The sequence below is a fragment of the Etheostoma cragini genome, chromosome 9, assembly GCF_013103735.1.
Source record: "Etheostoma cragini isolate CJK2018 chromosome 9, CSU_Ecrag_1.0, whole genome shotgun sequence".
In the NCBI taxonomy this organism is placed as follows: Eukaryota; Metazoa; Chordata; class Actinopteri; order Perciformes; family Percidae; genus Etheostoma; species Etheostoma cragini.
Window position 1 is genome coordinate 15,162,027 of NC_048415.1, and position 18,597 is coordinate 15,180,623.

General features: G+C 40.1%; 1 protein-coding gene across 1 annotated transcript in view; it reads left to right on the forward strand.

The window, feature by feature from the left end:
- The window catches only part of faf1 (Fas (TNFRSF6) associated factor 1), a 62,475-nt gene that overhangs the window by 23,048 nt on the left and 20,830 nt on the right, over positions 1-18,597 (forward strand). The window contains exons 9-13 of the mRNA XM_034881615.1: positions 8,479-8,574; positions 8,718-8,841; positions 8,966-9,029; positions 9,140-9,221; positions 15,782-15,936. Coding sequence (XP_034737506.1) covers positions 8,479-8,574; positions 8,718-8,841; positions 8,966-9,029; positions 9,140-9,221; positions 15,782-15,936 — 521 coding nt within the window. The remainder of the gene's footprint in view (positions 1-8,478; positions 8,575-8,717; positions 8,842-8,965; positions 9,030-9,139; positions 9,222-15,781; positions 15,937-18,597) is intronic.

The window sequence follows — 18,597 nt, forward strand, 5'->3', positions numbered from 1 at the left end:
CCATTCACCCGGCACACAGTCAAGCTGATCAGAAGCAGCCCTCATACTGAACCTCCAAGAACCTCTGACCCCTTTTGTCTCACCCCTTCTTTGACAGCCTATGTGTTCCCATGCTAATTGTGCGGGATGGTTTATCATGCTACATTGAGGAGCTGTTGTGCACACATTCTTGTGTTAACCCCTACCTATCGTTTTCCTTTTAGATCTATGTCATTGTTGTTTGGTTTGGAATATTGGTATTGACTTTGTTTCTTTTTTTTCAAGTGTTATCATGTGTCCAAAGCCAGAACTGGCTCTACTGTAACAACTACGCTACATACAGTATGCTCTATTCATTTGTGGTAGTGTACATTTGGGATTAATAGAGAAACCTGTTTTCTATACACAGATACAGTCGCTTCTGTATGTCAATCATTATTCATGTTTAAAAAACTCAAAGTGAAAGAACAATAACTGCACCTATATTTATGACTCAAAGTGAAGCTTTTAAGATGAACAGTGAAGGCAAATACATTACACTACACCATTGATGTGCCTAAAAGGGCAAAGGACAAAAGGTTATGCATCCTCAATACAGGAGATTGTTTGCTTTATTTTGTTCCATTTCAGCTCAGAGCAGACAGTTGTAAAGCCGGTAACCACCAAACAAACCATACCGCTATGATGCAGATTTATCATTGTTAGCATTTTCTTTGTAGACATCCAGTTATGGGATCAGTTAACAGCCTGGAATTGCTACAGAAATACAGATCTTAGGGGGCGGCTGTGGCTCAGTGGCAGAGCGGTTGCTCGCCAATAGGAAGTTTGGTGGTTCGATCCCCGCCCCTGCAGTCATTGTCGTAGTGTCCTTGGGCAAGACACTGAACCCCAAGTTGCCCCCGGTGCTGCGCATCGGAGTGTGAATGTGTGTGAATGTTTATCTGATGAGCAGGTGGCACCTTGTACGGCAGCCCCGGCCACAGTGTATGAATGTGTGTGAATGGTGAATGTTTCCTGTAGATGTAAAAGCGCTTTGAGCAGTTGTTAAGACTGAAAAAGCGCTATATAAATACAGCACATTTACATTTACATTTACATTTAAATCTGAAAGCACATTGTGGGCATGTGGCTTAATGATTGACCTCAGTGTTGTGCCCATGTGTTGTGGCACCACATGACTTACTTTCCAGTTGGCAACCACAACCTGCAGCTTAAGCGTTATGACTTTGCTGTTAACACTCATGGAGGAATAGAGCTAACCACAGACATTTCTAAAAACCATGTTCAGGAAATTGGTGTTTCCAGCTGCAATAGTTTGTAGTCAAGAGTTTGTAGTACAAAAACAAAGGGATAGGAACGAATTACATGTTTTCAGTGGTTAATTACGTTTTTGTGAGTTTTGGAATACACAATATGTTTAAAAAAAGTAAAAGTTTTGATGTATTTCATTTGCAAAGAAATATGCGACCTAACCACTAAAAATCAGCAATGCACACATTTGTGAATATTATCACTAGACAGGCCCTACCAATCTCTATGTAATGTTAAGTGACAATAAGGTAAAATACATTTTTTACCTTTGCTTTTTTGTGATACGCGTTCTGATTATTAGTAAACCTTAGCTTGGCCCCCCACGTTAGCTGTGGATATGATTGCCAGGGATCATGAATTGATTGCTGCTCATTGTGCCATCATAGCCCCGGTTGGCACCTGGCTAACACACATCTGCAGCGTCTGTGTTTCCTGGATGAGGAGATATTAAAAAGCACAGAGACAGAAGTGTAATAATGGCCTCTGCTCTAGCCACAGCCCTCTTATTGAAACGCCTGAAGGTATTAACAGAAAAAGCCCAGGGCTTGGCTGGCCTAGCTGGCGGGTAGGGAGCCAGTGTTAGTGTCTAGCTCATTAGCCCAGTCCCATCTCCCAGGGTTTGGGCCAATAAACATGGCAGCCAGAGACCCTAGAATACGTTTAGCTCTGCACACTAGCCAGCTTTTAGTGGAATTGATTACTACTTAACTTGTCTTTGCATTTAAGTGTGTGATATAACTGCATTTTATAACCTGCTTGCATTTTTGTTTGTGTGTGTGCATATTTGCATTTGAGTGTTTGGAAATGTGCCTTTCTTGTGTTACACACTGTGTCTAGGGCTTGGTATAAAACTGTAATGCTTTTTGAGAGACCAACTGAACAGTGAAATAGCCGTTGAATGTTTTGGGAAAATGTTTCCTCATTGTTTAGGTCATACATTTCCTTTTGCATTCCAGTTTTTATATTGTACTGTATTTTACTTAGGGGAAATTCACAAAATTAAACCTTGAAGTAGGATTTAACATGATCTTAGGTTTCTATCATGCAATAATTTTTTATAATAATTTCATGTATTTTAGACTTTTGGATTTAAGTGTCATTTTTATGGATCAGTGTGGTGTTGTATCAACCCCAGTATCAAAACAACGATAGCCAGCACTAACTCTGACAATACCGGTGTAGTTGCCGCTAGCACGAATGCTACAGCAGTTGAGTTGGTAGTTTCTTGTTGAATTCTCATACAGGTTGGTTTCCGTAGATGCTGCATTAAAGAGTCACAAGTAGCACAAATATGTTCCTAAAATAGTTAATCTAATTGGGCAACTTGTTCAGAGTATCCGTGTCAAATGTCAGTTGTTTTGTGTTCTGAGGAAGAGATATTTGAGTGGTGGCATTGTTTGTTTATGTATTGTTAGAGTAGAGGAAATTAATTTGTTAGAAATTAGAAATTCTCAGCTTTCAGGGAAACTAGTAGTTATGTGTTTACGTCACCCACCCTGATACTGTCCACTCAATATGTTTCATTGTTTATTGTGCTCTGTATTAGTCAAGGTCTTATGGAGAGTTGAAATTGGATCAGGATGGATAATGCTCAAGTAACACTGGACAACCGATCAGTTCATTCAGTGCACTGTGTTATTGTATGTCATGTTAGACGAAGGATGTTGAATGTAAAAGGAAGTGGCACAGAGTGTATTTGAAGGAGTAGCAATGTGAGGTGATGCTCATTTCTAGCAAGCAGATTGTGTTGACCCGGTTCATACACTGGTTTGACATGATTGTCAGTGTTTATGCAGAGGATATAAAGCACAACACTGTAAAAAACATTAACTGCACCATTAGTTTATCTTCTACAATGCAAATCTCTAATGTGGCTGCTAATGTTGACACCTTTCTGTTGTTAAACTATCCAAAATTGTCCCGGAAAAATGTCATTGTTTCACACCTGACACATGAAACTGCACCGTTTTCAGCAATTTGAAATTTTCACACTGTCAGTTTTTTGTGTGTGTCATCAGGTTTACTGCATCACAAGGTTGATAGCACTAGAAAAGTCCTCCCTCAGGAAAAAAACCATCGAACTGTTGTTAAAACTTGATGGAATTAATTTGACTCCCAAATAGATTAAACCAAATACTTTGCGAATACCGTGTTCTAGCTCAGCCTTCCAGTTTCTACTGATTCTCGTGGCTTTGGCAAAGCTTATCTCAACAGTGCTCAAGATGATGACAAGAGCTTTTGGCAATAGTTAATTTGAGAGGGCAACTGGACATTGACTTCCTGGTGCTGTTTGAAATACACAGATTGAGCCTCGACCCCTGCTTACTCAGTCGCCTTTTCTTCTACTATTCCTTTGCCTAAACTGTACAGCATGGAGAGTTTCCAGACAGGCCTCATCTCATTGGAGCTGTTTTGATCTATCCTCCCCACCTGTTGGAGTGATTGACAGCCAGTGGAACATCCTTATTGCATCCCCTCATCTCCTCAACCCCCACCACCACCCACCGTTCTTTCTAGCCAGTAATTGCTGACATTTATGCAGTGTTTCTTGGTGTTTGCTAATGTATTAATGCTGCAGAGTCTCGGAGGTGCCTTGCCTTGTAGGCCAGCACCTCCCTCCAGTTCCCAGCTGGCATTAATGGAATCCTTCTCTACCTGATAGGGGCCTATTAAACCGAGGATTTATTGAGGGGGGCCTGGTGGTTACCGTAGCAACAGGGCTCAGCAGTAAACTCAGGCAGAGCCCCCCTCCATTATGCGATTGGCTGCCTTCAGGTGACATTCAGCACCAAGTTAGTCCGCCAGTCTCATTTTCTATCTCTTCTAACTGTTTGCATGCGTTGTGTGAAGCTCACATTTCACCGATATGGTAGTGCTTGTTAAGCATCCCACTGATCCAACTGTAATTTATTTATGGCAACCTTAGCCTCTAGCTCTGTATTTGCATTTGTTTGCGTTTCTACATACGTTACACACGCTGCAAGACCCCAGATACTAATCAGGAGTGGCATCTCTGCAGCAAAGCTCAAAGGAGCCTGAAACATGGAAACCAACAGGTGTTAAGGGTGGGGCTCACCTAGCTGGCTCCCTTATCCCTATAATGTATACATTTTTCTTATAGTCCCCATATTTCCTCTTCTGTCCATTACATTTCCCTCTACTGCCTACTCTCCCCCACTTTGGTCGCTGTTCTTTCCTTGCTCCATCAAAGAGAAAGTGGGGTAAGGTGGTACTGTGGTTGTGGTTGCCATCAGTGCAGCTGTCAGTAGTAATTATCTCACACTCACAGCCAGACACCTAATCCAAACACTGCCTACACTGGAAAAGAAAAAACGAAACACAGAAAGAATGAAGGGAGAGAAAGAAGGGTAGAGAAGGGAAGAAAGGGTTGAAGAGAAGAGGGAAAGGAGGGAGGGGGTAAGGGAGAGAAAATTCTTTCCCTGTATCGGCCCCTGAATGCTCAGAGCCTCAATGCAAGTGTTAATTAAAAGAATCCAAAAAAGAGGAGCCAGTTCCTTTGTGTGGAGATGGGAGAGGGTCATTTGGGGGGGTTAACCTCATCCACCCACCCCATGTGCCCTGCGGCACTTCAGTCTTGTTTCCACGTTTTACCACAGAGCCGCCAAGCTGCACTTGTGTACCTGAACATCAGGAGAAGCCATCGGGTCAAAGCAAGGAAGAGGATTGAGAGGCACTCAACTCATTTTTTTTTCTCCTCTTTTCACCTCCCCTCCTTGCATCCATGTCAGCCCAAACCCTCCAGGCTGTCTTTGACAGGGGAAGTGATCAACTTTATTTATACACTTATTAGGCCCTCAGACGAAAGCCTCTCATTGTGAGTAGTGGGGTTAAAGGGTTTATGGGGATCCTCTCGGCAGCCGCTATAAGATTCTCACGTTTGATTGCCACTCAATTGGGGAATAGGCAGAATAGACACGGGGCCATGCCTTCACATCCTTAAAGCTCAGACCCTGTATTTCTTTGTCCGGCTCAATACTTACAACTCTCTCTCATTATTAATTCAACCTTCAGGCCTGAGAGCCATCATGTCTCAAATGGGCATAGCTTTTCTTTAAGTCACTGTTTTTTTTTTTTCTCTCATTTTAACAAAAAGTATTGCTAACTAACTTTACTTTTAATGTGGGGGGAATGATGTTTTTTGTTCTTCTCTGGAAAGATATGACTAACACAATGATCTAATGAAGAGCACAAGACTACTAAATTAGAGTTAAGTTACATGAGCAAACACAAGGCAATTCAGTTAAGTGGTCTTCGTAGGTGTTCCAGGGATACTCAGCTGTCCTTGCTGTGACATTTACACACTTTTAATTGTCAAGAGTACACTCGCTACTAATTGGTAATACACAAGAAATACAATCTGTTTCTTCTCTTATCCGTGTGTTCACCTCTGTTACTGAATGTGGAGTGACTGACTGTTTAAGGCCTCATAGGAAAGGATTTACATTTATATTTTTCATATATATATTTCTGTTTCAGTGTTGGTTTGTCCCTTTAGCTGTGATGTCATTCTTTGTTTGGGTAGTTTCAGCTTTGCATGGCAGTCTAGCCTCTGCTTTTTTTTAGCAGTTTTTTTTGCTTAAGACAACATGGAGGAAGAACACCCATCAAGATAATGCTCCTTCTCAAACTGTCAGGGGAGATACTGTGTTTCTCATATCTTCCTCTTGGTAACTAAGCTGGTGGGAATTTAAGACACAGTGGTTAATATTGTAATCCGTAGAGTCCATGTTTTTCAGGCCGTAGTAAATTGTAAAATAGTTCTTCCTCTCCTGGGAATCAGATAAAGTTCATTATCTTAGTTTCATTCCTTATGTCTGCCAAGCCACATCTAAGGGCCAAAGAACATGAGGTGGACATTATGCACAGAATCTTTCATCACAGTATGTATAATGTATTTTATATCACAATAACAATCTATATTTAGATACAGTATATTTTCTGAAAAATCCATCCAGGCAATCAAAAACCAGGCAAGAGTTTCTGTTTAGTTAACCCAGTGAATAAAACACCTGCCAAATCAAGGTGCTTCATTATATTGATGCAACATTTTGCAACATATTATATACAATTTTAAAATTACCATAAAGCAGTCCTCTTAGTTGATTTTTAACATTGCCTAAAAGGGTCTAAAACACCCAAAGTTAGGTAGATAGTTAGGGATAGATAGATTGTGGTTAACATTTAACAGTAGGCAAATTTCTATACAATATATCAATATATATTGTCATATTGCCAGACACTAGTTACTCATGTAGCTCAGCCACAATTGTCCAACTGTTTGGTGTGCAAATATTTTGGCTTTTGCCTGCGGCTAACTCACTAGAAAGATGAGGTAGTGTGATAATAACGGAAAGCGTGGCACTTTGTCAAATATGTTGGTTCTTATCAGTGCCAAGTACACAGCAGTTCTCAATAGTAAGTCCATGTTGCTGACAAGGTCTAGTGCTTACACTGTTCTCTCATGCTATAGAGGCTGAGGCCAGTATAAGGAATCACTCTACTTTAAGAGAGACAGAGAGAGAGAGAAAAACTCCCTGCGGTCTATGTAGTCCTTTTCAGACTCAATTGGCGTTGCATGTAATCGTCTCCTGATTCAACCATGTCCAGCTGCTCTTTGTGTGTCTTAGCACCCGACAATGGAGCAGATCACAGGACCTCTGCAGGGGACGAGCAGCTTCTCTGCCTCTTATCACACCCGGCCTCAGCCCTGTTGTTTAGATGTTCACTCTCCCAGAAAAGTATTTGCATCTGGGCTTTCTGCTCTGTTCTTAACAATTAGTACGTCACTGAATATATTGTTGCATTATTGTGACAATTATCAGTACATTTAGACTATAAGTCATGGTTTGATTGTTACCAGTCCTGCTTTCAGTGGTTGCTGTTGACAGGAATTAACAAAGGTGTCTTTATTTTGAGAAAATGTTGGCATTTTTTTTTTGGGGGGGGGGGGTTCTATATGAAGGGAATTAATCCATGCACTATACAAATGATGGCGTCGTCCATTTTTTGTGGACTACGGTTTTGAAGCTTAGAGTTTGATAATTTGATCGTCGTCATACTAGTTTATTTAAACAGGACGTGATGATTTTTGGATGAGAGTGCGGAGCTGGGGAGGATGAAGCAGCTGACCCGGTGTTGTTTAAGTAGGGCTGCGCTAAGCCAAATGCGAAAGAGGGAAAGTTAGGTTACGTCGAAACGAAAACCCGGATTGTTAATCCTCTACCATGAATGATATGTCGGCGTGTCGCCCCGCCCCAAATCATTCCCTACATTATTGTTAACTTTTAGAGAAATGCGTCCATAATTTACAAAACGAATATCATGCAGTATTTAAATAGAAAAGTACCGTTTGAAACCATAACCTCATTATTATAATTTTTTACTGCGGTAATAAATCAAGTAAGAAGTAGGGTCATTTTCTCATTGACTTTTAAATAAGCTGCCTTCTTTTTGCAACCAGTGGAGTCACCTCCTGTTGGAAATTGGATAGAATGCATGTTTAAGGCATTCTCGCATCGGGTTAACTTTTCAGACCCGGAAATAAATCTGTGAAATAATCTCAGATCTGCCAAAGCTCTTTTTTTTTCAAATGGAAGAATCTTTAGTTTCACACTATATCCTGAAACTGCCTTGGCTGTATTGTTGATGTCCTTTGGGGTCTAAGCCAGGAGACACCAGCTGTAATGAGTCCCTGCTGAACGATGACATTTTCAGTCCTGGCTTAGGATTTGGGAGCTCATTAGTCAGGTGTTCGTATACTAAAAACCACCATCACACGCAGGTGTACAGAAACCTCATCAAGCTTCTCCCCTGATTAGAAAGATGAGCAAGCTTGTGTTTGAGAGTCATAAAGTATCTCAGGATACGGACTAGGCATCTTCAGCCTGGGGAAACCTAGTTCAAAATACGCTAACCAAAGTATTTGAGAACATACTATAATGTACACCTTGTTAGTCAGTTGTATGTAAATTGTTATATTCTATATCACTTATTTCTACTCCTTGGTAAGGAGTAGAAATAAGTGACTCAATTTTACTTGATGGTAACTGAATGGACTAAGATTTGGGCAGTAATCACAGATGGTATTGTTTAAGATCTCAACCAACTGGTTGGCCTTGCTTGTTAGACAACACTTAATCACTCTTTAATTATGTTCCCTGTTTTTAGATGACGCTAGCTGTCTCTGGGATCAGCTATCCTTGCCATCACCTCAGTGTTTGTCGAAGGTCCTCACCAGCAATTTCCCAGGAACCCACAGAAGAGGTATATACACACACTCTTTCCTGTGGATCGCCTCCTTGGGCCAGTGAATGCATGCTAACTTGTAAAACACAGAAAAAAAAAGGTTCTTTTAATTACTCTTGTTGAAATATATCTGGAAATGAATCGATCACTTATGTTTACAGTGTGCAGATGTCCATATGGTCAGCGACAGTGAGGGGGATGATTTTGAGGATGCGTCGGAGTTTGGTGTGGACGATTCAGAGATGTTTGGAATGGGCTCCTCTACTTGTCGGAAATCCCCTATGAGTAAGCACAGCGGAGCATCTTAATGTTAGATTAAAGTTCCTAATTTTAGCTCCAGGTATTGTATTACATGCCAATGACGTACATCTCAAAGCTTGACCATAAAGTATTTGTTGTCCCTTTATAGTGCCAGAGAATAGTGAGAATGAAGCTGATGCCTTACTGCACTTTACTGCTGAATTTTCTTCAAGGTGAGCTAAGTGTCAGGTGCTTCTAGTGCTTCAAAGGACTTTAAAATCAAAGAAGGCTGGCATTTAACAATGCGTTTATGTACTGTTTTTCTGTTCTGTGTGTCCTTTAGATATGGAGAGACCCACCCAATGTTCTTCATTGGCTCTTTGGAGGCAGCGTCTCAAGAGGCTTTTCATGGCAAAGCCAGAGATGTAAGTAAGCTGATTGACTGTTCAGTAACTCTTAGGAAGGTTTTTAATTTAGTTAGATACTATAATAGGTAACAAAATCCTGTTTTTCAAACACTTTTAATAATGTTACCAATGTTGGCTTGTTCTTTAGCACTGATGTCATCCCTGCTGGGTGAGCAGTTTTCTTTACTTAAGACAACACAGAGGAGCAACACAAACTGGGCTGGATATTATTCATTCTCTGTCAAGGGAGATGCTGCGTTTCTCATATTTTCTCCTTCATTACTGAGTTGGTGGGAATTTAAGACACAGTGATCAGTATTATAAACAACTTCTGTATATCCCTAGTCTGCAGTACACTCTACAGTAAATTGCAGAAGGAATCTTCCTGTCCTGAGGACCAATAAGATAGAGTTGATCATATTAGTTTTGCAAAAGCTATATTTAAACATACATAATGTATAGATGGAATATTATAGAGAGTGGTTACCCTGTCAGGGATTTTGGTTCTTATCAGTACTCACCAGTCAGTCTGTGTTGCTGACAATGTCTGGTAGTTACACTTCTACTGCAATAGAAGATGAGACCATGAAGAATTCCCACCAATATCTTAGCAGCAGGGGACTAAAAATAGCACTGTGTTTAAAAAGAAAACGCAAGGGTCTACAATGAAGAACCAGTGAGGAAATAGTTTGTGCTTAACGAAGTCCAGTTTGTAAAATACATATGGGAGTTTAAAAGCTCAAAAAGCCCTGCATGGTGGTTTATAAACTTGTGAAACAGAATTCTTCAACGGTAGTTGTATTTTTTCTCCTACATCACAATCATTGTTTAAAAATCCAGTTAGCACATTGTGACACTGTTCATGCAACAAGGTATTCTTCTTGTAATGTGTGCGAGTACATGTTTGACTTACCACTTATGTTGATATTGCACTGTGGTAAACGTTTAGCCAGGTTAAAGATCTCTTTTTTTTGTTGTTGCTGGAACCCTCTGCACTGGCATCCAGTCTGCACTGAATTCGCTTCTGTCCCATGAGAGGATGCAGTTTTTCGACACAGAGCTTTTGTTAGTCTGAACGCAGCCTTAGTAGACAACTATGAAGTAAATTAATAATGATTATAAACATTACCTAAAATGCAGGGAATATTAGGTTAAATGCCAATTAGCAGTATTTCTAACAGAGGTCTGGCTATGAGTCGTTTGTTGCATCATGACTCATAGAACTCCATAGAGGCCAAATAATCTCCACACTTGCAATAAAGTCTAAAAAGTCCTAACATCATCTGCCGATCATAAATTGAACTAAGAGCAACAAAATAAATTTCACCAACAGGTAATGATTGACATTAATAGTAAAAACTGCCACTTTTCATACCATATTAAATTACTTTCTTTTGCAATGTGTTTACACTCATACTTTATTTAAAGCAAAGTCCGTTTAATACAGTGTTTACTGTTATTTGTCTGTCTGCTGTGTCAAGAAGGCTTTATTGCCACCTTGATATCATTTTGTCAAAACCCTCATGATAATTTTCACCCTGACAGCTGTGGTTTTATTTTTAGCTGTCCACTTTCCCGCTTGTTTTTTTGGCTTTTGTCCTTTTAAGGATGCTTGTATCAACTGACAGCTTGTGTGGATTACAGCCTTATTAGTCTGTGAGGACATAGCAAGATGTTAGGGGGGTTCAGATCACCAGGCACAGAGGAGGAGGGAGGGTGGAATAGATGATAGTAGGGGTAAAACGTGGTCTGAAAGAAGAGAAGGATGTAAAAAAAGTCAGAGGAACAAAGTGAAAGAGAATAAAGAAAGGAATAAAAGCAGGGAAGGCTGCAGGATAAGTGTAAGCAATGCAGAGAGTGTGAAACAAACAGAGATGGAAAAAAAACCTGAAGAGAAGCTTGGCGTCTCGCCTGCTTCCCAGCTGATCTCTTCTCCTAAGCCAGCACAATATGGCCGATGTCTCCCTGGTGTGCGCACATTCTGTACTGTACCAGGGGTGAAATAGTATTCTTTTTCACTGTATTTAGTTTTATTCTGGGTGAGCTTGACTTAGTCTGCCAACTGTGCCATGGTTAGAATGGCTTTAGGGAAGCTGTATATGTGCAAAGAATATTGCATGAAAACAGAAGCTATTTGATCTGTTCTGTGTTTGTCCTGTTTTGTCACAAGCGTCCTAGACGACAGGCCAAAACATGCTGCTTTTGACAGTTTCATTACACAGTAGCATATGTGCACAACTACGCCGTCCCTTCTTACATCTGCCCAGCCATCCCATCCTTTGCTCTTTGCTTCCATTTGAAAGGGAATCTAGTTTTTGTGTCCTCCATCGTAGAGAAAGCTGACTTCATTAAGGGGATATTGGAATAGGGCTGATTTGACTGAAGGAGGACTACTGAGTGGGTTTATAAACAGAGGAATCAGTCTCACTCTCTCAAAGCCTGGGAGAGGCTAATCACTAAGCAAAACACTACATTTGATGAAGTGTTTCTGAAGGTGTGTGTTGGGGGACTGTTGAGATAGACTCAATCCATCCTTAATGAAAATGCTTTGGGCTGCAGAGCTGAGCTGAGCTGAGCTGAGCTGAACCCTCTTGGGGATCAGTGGTTAGTCAGAGCGTACAGAGAGATAGGCCACCCATCACTAACCTCGATCCTCACTAAATCCCCATCAACGCAGTGGTTAATCACTCTAACCCCACTCTCCTCCGCTCTCTACTCCTCTCCTGTCTGCCACACACAAAGACACATCAAAATTCATAGCCTTGCCGGAGAGGGGAGTTCATGGATTAATCACTGCCAAGTATCTGCTTTAAAAACCCAGCAATAGCCGTGCAGAGTCAAGAGGAAAGAGCACTGGTGAATCTAAATGGCATATAGGTGCCAGATATTTATCATCACATCTGTACATCACAAGCAACACTAAGTCATGGTTTATTGACTGCACCTGAAATGATTACTCTTATGCATAAATAAATGGATTAGACGTTAAATCAATGTAGAGTTACTAAAAGTGCGGGAAACTAAGGTAGGAATTTATGTGGTTTGTTCAATCATACGTCAAAAAGAGTTCCGAATTTGGTGGCATTTCTGTTGTAAGAAGACGTAATGTGTTTTCTGCAGGCTGTGGAGATCCTCCTGTGTGGTTGGTCATCGATCTGAATGTTTTCTCCCACTATGTGTTCAAGGTCATTAGATCAGTCATTTGAGCTCTTCATTTTGAAGTGTTTGCTTTTCCAGACTGAGCCTGCCATCTGTAGAGCAATCCCTATCTGGACTTCTCTGTCTTTCTTTCCTGCTGTACCTTTCTGTGTATGTCTGTATCTTACTCACTGGTCCCCTCTGAACTCTGTTAAACATCCTGTACCGGTGAATCAAAGCCTCTTCATGATGTGGTACGAATGTCATCCCCAGACCTTTGATCAACCCATTAGCTGTCTGTCAGAAAAACGATACCACAAGTCCTAGAGAAAAATTTCATTTCTGTAATTACTATCAGAAAACTCTGTTGTTTTGGATGCATCATTTGATGAACTGTTGACAGAAATGTTAATTTTATTTTTTCTAAACATAATAGACAGATACATATATTGTTCCTCCATGGCCATGGAGAATACCTGCTTATGATTGGTTGGAAGGTAGTAAATAAAGTGTATATACAGGAAGCTTGAAGAATTCTCTATTTTACTTATGTAATAACTACATTAACTATTTAACTATAATTTACTTTATGTGGGATACGTTACAATGAACAGTTGGGTTATAAGTGTACGTTGTTAATAGCCTCTCTGTTCTGCTTTGCTTTACTTTTCAGTAGTTGTATGGCTCATCATGGATTATCACTTAAAACATATCTAAAGATCTTGTAACGTTGTCTGAAAATGTTGCTGGTTTCATTCATAATTAAATTGTAATAAAAACTATGCTGTTTCAGCAGGACATTTACTAAACTAATTTGCGAAAATGTCAACTCTCCTCAGAATAAGGGAAATTAAAGCTATAGTGCCCAAGTATTTTATAGTAATGAACGTCCATCACATTCAAGCCATTGCCAAATGAGTTGATTCAAAGCTTTTAAAGCCTATCAGCTCCACAAAACTCTCTGTGTTTCAGAATGGCTATGTTTACAAATTGGTGTGGTCCAGCAACTTTTACGCACAGCAGCTTCAGTGATGTGTTTTAAGTCCTCGCTGAGAAAGGATAACAGCAGCGTTCAGCTTTGGAGACAAGGATGACATAACAATTACAAGATAATTACCTCTTCTGAAGAGTCAGTCATGTTTTTTTAAACCCCGTGTCCTCCTTGATTTGACGGGATAAACTACTATCAACTGAATGGGTCACCGAAGGCTTGCATTGGGTGGATGGGCCAACAGTGTTGTTGTCATTACTTAGAATTCCTCATGGGAACGACAGAAACCACGCGCTATAGCTTTAAATGTCAGGTATTAATGATATAAACGTTTTTATTCAAATATTATATCCCACACTGTTGCTATAAGAGTATGGTCAATTCTGGAAGCAGACCAGAAGAAGAAAGTGTTGTGGTGTACAGTATGGGCCGGAGATCACTTAAATCAAAGAACAAGTATGGTCTAAAGAAAAAGGATTAAACAATTATTGTACCAATGTTTAGGACTCAATTCTTTAAGTTTTTAAAAAGAGTAATAGCAACTTTTAAAGTTATGACAGAGGCAAACCCAATGCTCCTTATGGTCGGCTCTGTCCATTTCAGGTAGTTTTACTGTGGTGTGGAATTCACAGGGATACAGCCAAAACTACTGCTATAGTGCAGTGCAGTAAAAAGTATATCTGTTTTATTGATCACAGATACTCATCTTCCCAGAGGCTTCCTTTTGGGTTTGTTTCACTAGAAAAAGATTAGCATTGTAAATGCTGAAATTCTTTTATTTTTTCATTAAATGTGGAAATTGCTCAAACTCTATTGATCTATAATCGGAGTCAGAGCACCCTTAATTGTACAGTCAGAGGCTCACGCTGATTGAATGCAAACACTGTTTATTGCGTGGAATCTTTAGTCTCTCTCACACTCACACAAAGCAAGCTTAGATTCAGGTGAGCAGGTGTGAGGAAGGGCTATGGGGTCACTATCTAGCTCAGGTTAGACCTAGTAATTTAGCTGAACTAAGGGATTTGCTCCTCCCTGCTTAGACAGGCAATACAAAAGATCTGACTTGAAAGCGGAGAGGGAACAGAGGGGTATGGACAGTTTAACTAAGATGAAGGAGTTCAGTTGGTGAAAATGCCTACTTTGATTAGTCTTTACACTTGCTCTAATTGAGCATGCATGTGTGTGAGTGTGAGTCCTTCACTTTGTGGGTAGCACACAGTAAAGTTTGTGCATCTGCGCATGTGTTTTGGCACGTCAGGGTTTGAGTGTGTATTAGTTGTTTTGTTTTTTCATGTTGTAAAACTCTCCCTCCTCTCACACTCATTCCTCTCTCAAGACTGAATTTGCTTGTCTTCTCAGCATGAGTGTTTAATCTTTTCAGGCCGTTGAATCGACCCAATGAATGAGTCCCCCAGCTCCTTCTCTCTAGGAGCCCTGGAGATTATTCTAAAGCACTAATCGTTGAGCAAACACAGCAGCGCTCTCCCATTCCTATTCTACACAGGCCACAGTAAAGCACAACTTCTCCTTTCACTTCCCATCACGTTTTACACCCTGTGTAGATTTTTTGCTTTTTGACGTACGTAGCCTAGATTACTGCTCCTGAGAAACAGACCTCTTGACCCCCTCTACGCAGCCATGGTTAAAGATGAACTAAGCGGCGACTGAGAGACTTTTTCTTATTTGTTCTTATATAGCAAGAGAAGTGACATGTAATTTAGAGAGCATTATTTCCAACATTGTCCCCTGGAACCTTTTATGTTTGTGGGTGTGTTTGTTTTTTAATTAGATTGTCAGTTGGGAGAATCTGCCTGGCTTATATGATGGTGTCAATATCCTTGGATTTGGAGCTTCGTCAATATTGTGTGGCCCTGCCGCTACTAACCTGAACAGGCTGCTGGCATTTGGTGTAAAATAAATAGAGTGATTTTTCTGTTTTGTTTTCTCCATATCTTCGTCACCTCCAAGAGTAGTTTTATTTACACCGCCCTCCATGTGATTTTGTGTGGTATTTGCTTTTTTTTACCAGGCCTTGCTGTGGTCTGTAGAAGTCATGCTGGCTCTCCACCCAGTGGTCCCTCGTGTCATTTTATGGTCATGTAATGTAGAAATGTAGCATACAGATCTCACAGTGTAAATCAGAGAGTAATGGATTATTTAAATTCCATGCTTATCATTTCAGATTTGACTGTTTATCATTTGTAGAGGTGTTTCTGTTATATTTTGTCACCTAACCTGTAAGATATAGTCTCTTTTCCTGAAACCTAACAAAAGCTGTGCACCCATCTATTTACAGGCAACTGTACTATTATAATATATATTATTTTCTCCAACACTGGATCAACTCTCAATGAAATATTTAAAAAAGTCTATTTCACTTTAGCAAGACAAATCCAGAAGGAACCATTCGTACATTTTGCTCATATCTTTTTCATTCTTCTCTCTGCAGAGAAAGCTGCTGGCAATCTACCTCCACAATGATGACAGTGTTCTTGGCAATGTCTTCTGTTCTCAAATGATGTGCGCTGACTCCATTGTCGCCTACCTGAGCCAGAACTTTATCACGTGGGCCTGGGATGTCACTAAAGAAGCTAACAAAGCCAGGTACCAGAGTTTGTATTTAAATGACTTGCTGGTCAGAGAGCTGAACTTTACTTTAATACATACAGTACTAATTGTTTGATCTGACTTGAAAATCAATAATATCTTAAACACGTTTGACTGCAATAAATATACAGTGTCCATTTTATTTGGTACACAAACATGGGCTGGACACAATAATGGGAACACCTGTATAATATACCTTAAGTAAGTCCTTAATAGTTTTGCCTTAAAATACTACATTTGTGACACTTAAACTCAGCTTAAATTATTTATGCCAGGCAAGTATGGATTCATCTTGAGTAATCTTTCAGCAATAACACATGAATGCTGTTATAAAGCTCAGCCCAGTGGTATTCCCTGATCTCTAAGTCTCATCATTAATCTAGTGAATAAACAGTTTTGATAATCACTCAGAATGATAACCAAAAATATAAGCCTGGGTTGTTTAAAAACACTGAATTAATTCTCTGGACCTCTCAGAGATCCAGGCATCATAATTATGCTGTGTTTAGTATTTTGCCAACTGTAAAGTTAAAGTAGAGCAATAAGTAAACCTCTAAGCCCTGCCTGCATGCTTAATCCTTATGTTTTATTTATGTGTGGCTTACTGTCTGGATGAGTGGACTGTTTGCATACTGAGTTGTATCTAATAAAGAGGATATTGAATGTATTTCAGTAGGAGAGCAGCTTGATTGTGTGCAGAGGGCTCTGCAAACTGCCAGAATTCCCTGTTAAGGAAGCTGTTACTATCTTGTTTTAGTATCAACGTTTTTGATCAGAGGAGGTGAATATAGTTTAAATTAGTGCACTGCCCAACCCTGTTACTTGGAATTATATAGTTATTAAAATTTGAATACAGCAAAGACTGAAGATAAGATCTGTGTTTTGTCATTCCAGTGTGGTCACCTTTTAGAAAATGATCTAAAATGTTAATGGGGATGGAACCTCAATCGACACATAAACAGCTCAATCTATTCGCATTAGTGTGGACGTGTCTTTAATTGCTGGCATTCAGCTCTCACTCCATTGCTCACACCCTGTATCTCTGTCTTCTACTTCATTCTCTTTTTGAAGCTCAAAGGTTGCGTGCTAACAAAAGGCGTTGTGTTTGCATGGCAAGACCCCTGATTGGGCAATCTTGACTAAGCTTCCTGAATAGAGGGTCAGTGGGATACGAAGGACTCCCTTGGAGTCTAAACATCTCTAGCTATAGTTTGGGTGTAGCTCTAGCAGTCTGTGTTGGTAACTGGCAGGTCTATGCCACACCTGTTTATTAGGAAACAGGTCCTGCTACTATAATGTTATTTTTTTAATTATAATAATATAGTGTAGAAAATATTGCATTAGTTTGAAAATAACTTTAGTCTGCAATGTCTCATAGGTGATCAGATCCCCTGTTGGTATAAGTGTTGAGCTGTGGAGAAGTGGAAGTAAAGGTGGACCTGCTGAGGGAATGATTGGGTTCCCTCTTACCATTGAGCCCAGAGTTCTCTCCTACTTCCCCTCATCTTTCTGCTACATCTTTTCCTCCCTGATCCTTCATTCTCTCTTTATTTCCCTTCTCTTTATCCTACTACCTCAACCCTCTCTCCCCAGAACCTCCAGAGTTAAGCCTGCCCTCTGGTAGCAGCCATTTAAGAAAGAGTCGCACCGTGACCTCACCCCTTCATTATTTCTTTTAAGAAAATTCCCTCCTTCCTTCATTCCACTCTCCTTTCTCTCCCATTGGCCTCCTTTTGCTTTTTGCCCCAGCTGAGTCTTTTTATTGCACATTAAAAGGCAGGCAACATCTGGAGCTTTTCATCACACACAGCTAGTCCCTGCTTTGCTGCTAACACACACACACATACACACACACACACACACACACACACACACACACGCTTCTCTGCATTCTCACGCTCTCTGGTTGATCCAAAGTGACTGGTGATTGGCATGCATCACACAAGCTGTTAAGAAAGGTATCCTGATTTTGTATGTATGTGTGTTGAACCTGCTTATGTTGGAATGTGGCTGTTGCTTAGCTCTCGGTATTCTCACAGGCCTCCTAGTTTTATAGTTAATTATGCATAAATGTAGTTATGCTGATTGGATGCCAGTGTAATTGTTACACATGGAAATTAATATAAAATTCCGTACAGATGCAGTACTGTCATTGCACATGGAGAATATTCAAACTATAGGTAGATGCACACACACTTAAAATATATCATTTAATAAGTGTGGGTCATGCTTCCTCAATTCTACGACACATTTTATTCAATGCTAACATATCGGTACAAGCACCCTTAAAAATGAAACTAAAGTGACTTTATTGTCCTGCTAATTATTTTAAAGAGAGCAATGGACTGACACAATAATATAAGTGTACAATGACCAAGAAACACACAGGTGTTCATGTCATTGTTAATGACTTTTGAGTGTAAGCTGGTGTCCCAACCGCAAGGAGCAGAAACCAACATGCAAACCTGTTCTTTACACTTGACTTCTCATTTTGACATCCTCCTACCTGAAAACATAAGGGGGAACAAAATGTAATTTTCAATTCAAAACATGTCCATGTTTGCTCTTTAACAAAGTGTGTATGACACAGTGCGCAATCAGGGCAACTGGTTCCCATACATACTCCTGAACAGGTGGCTGGCAAAAATATTCCCTGCA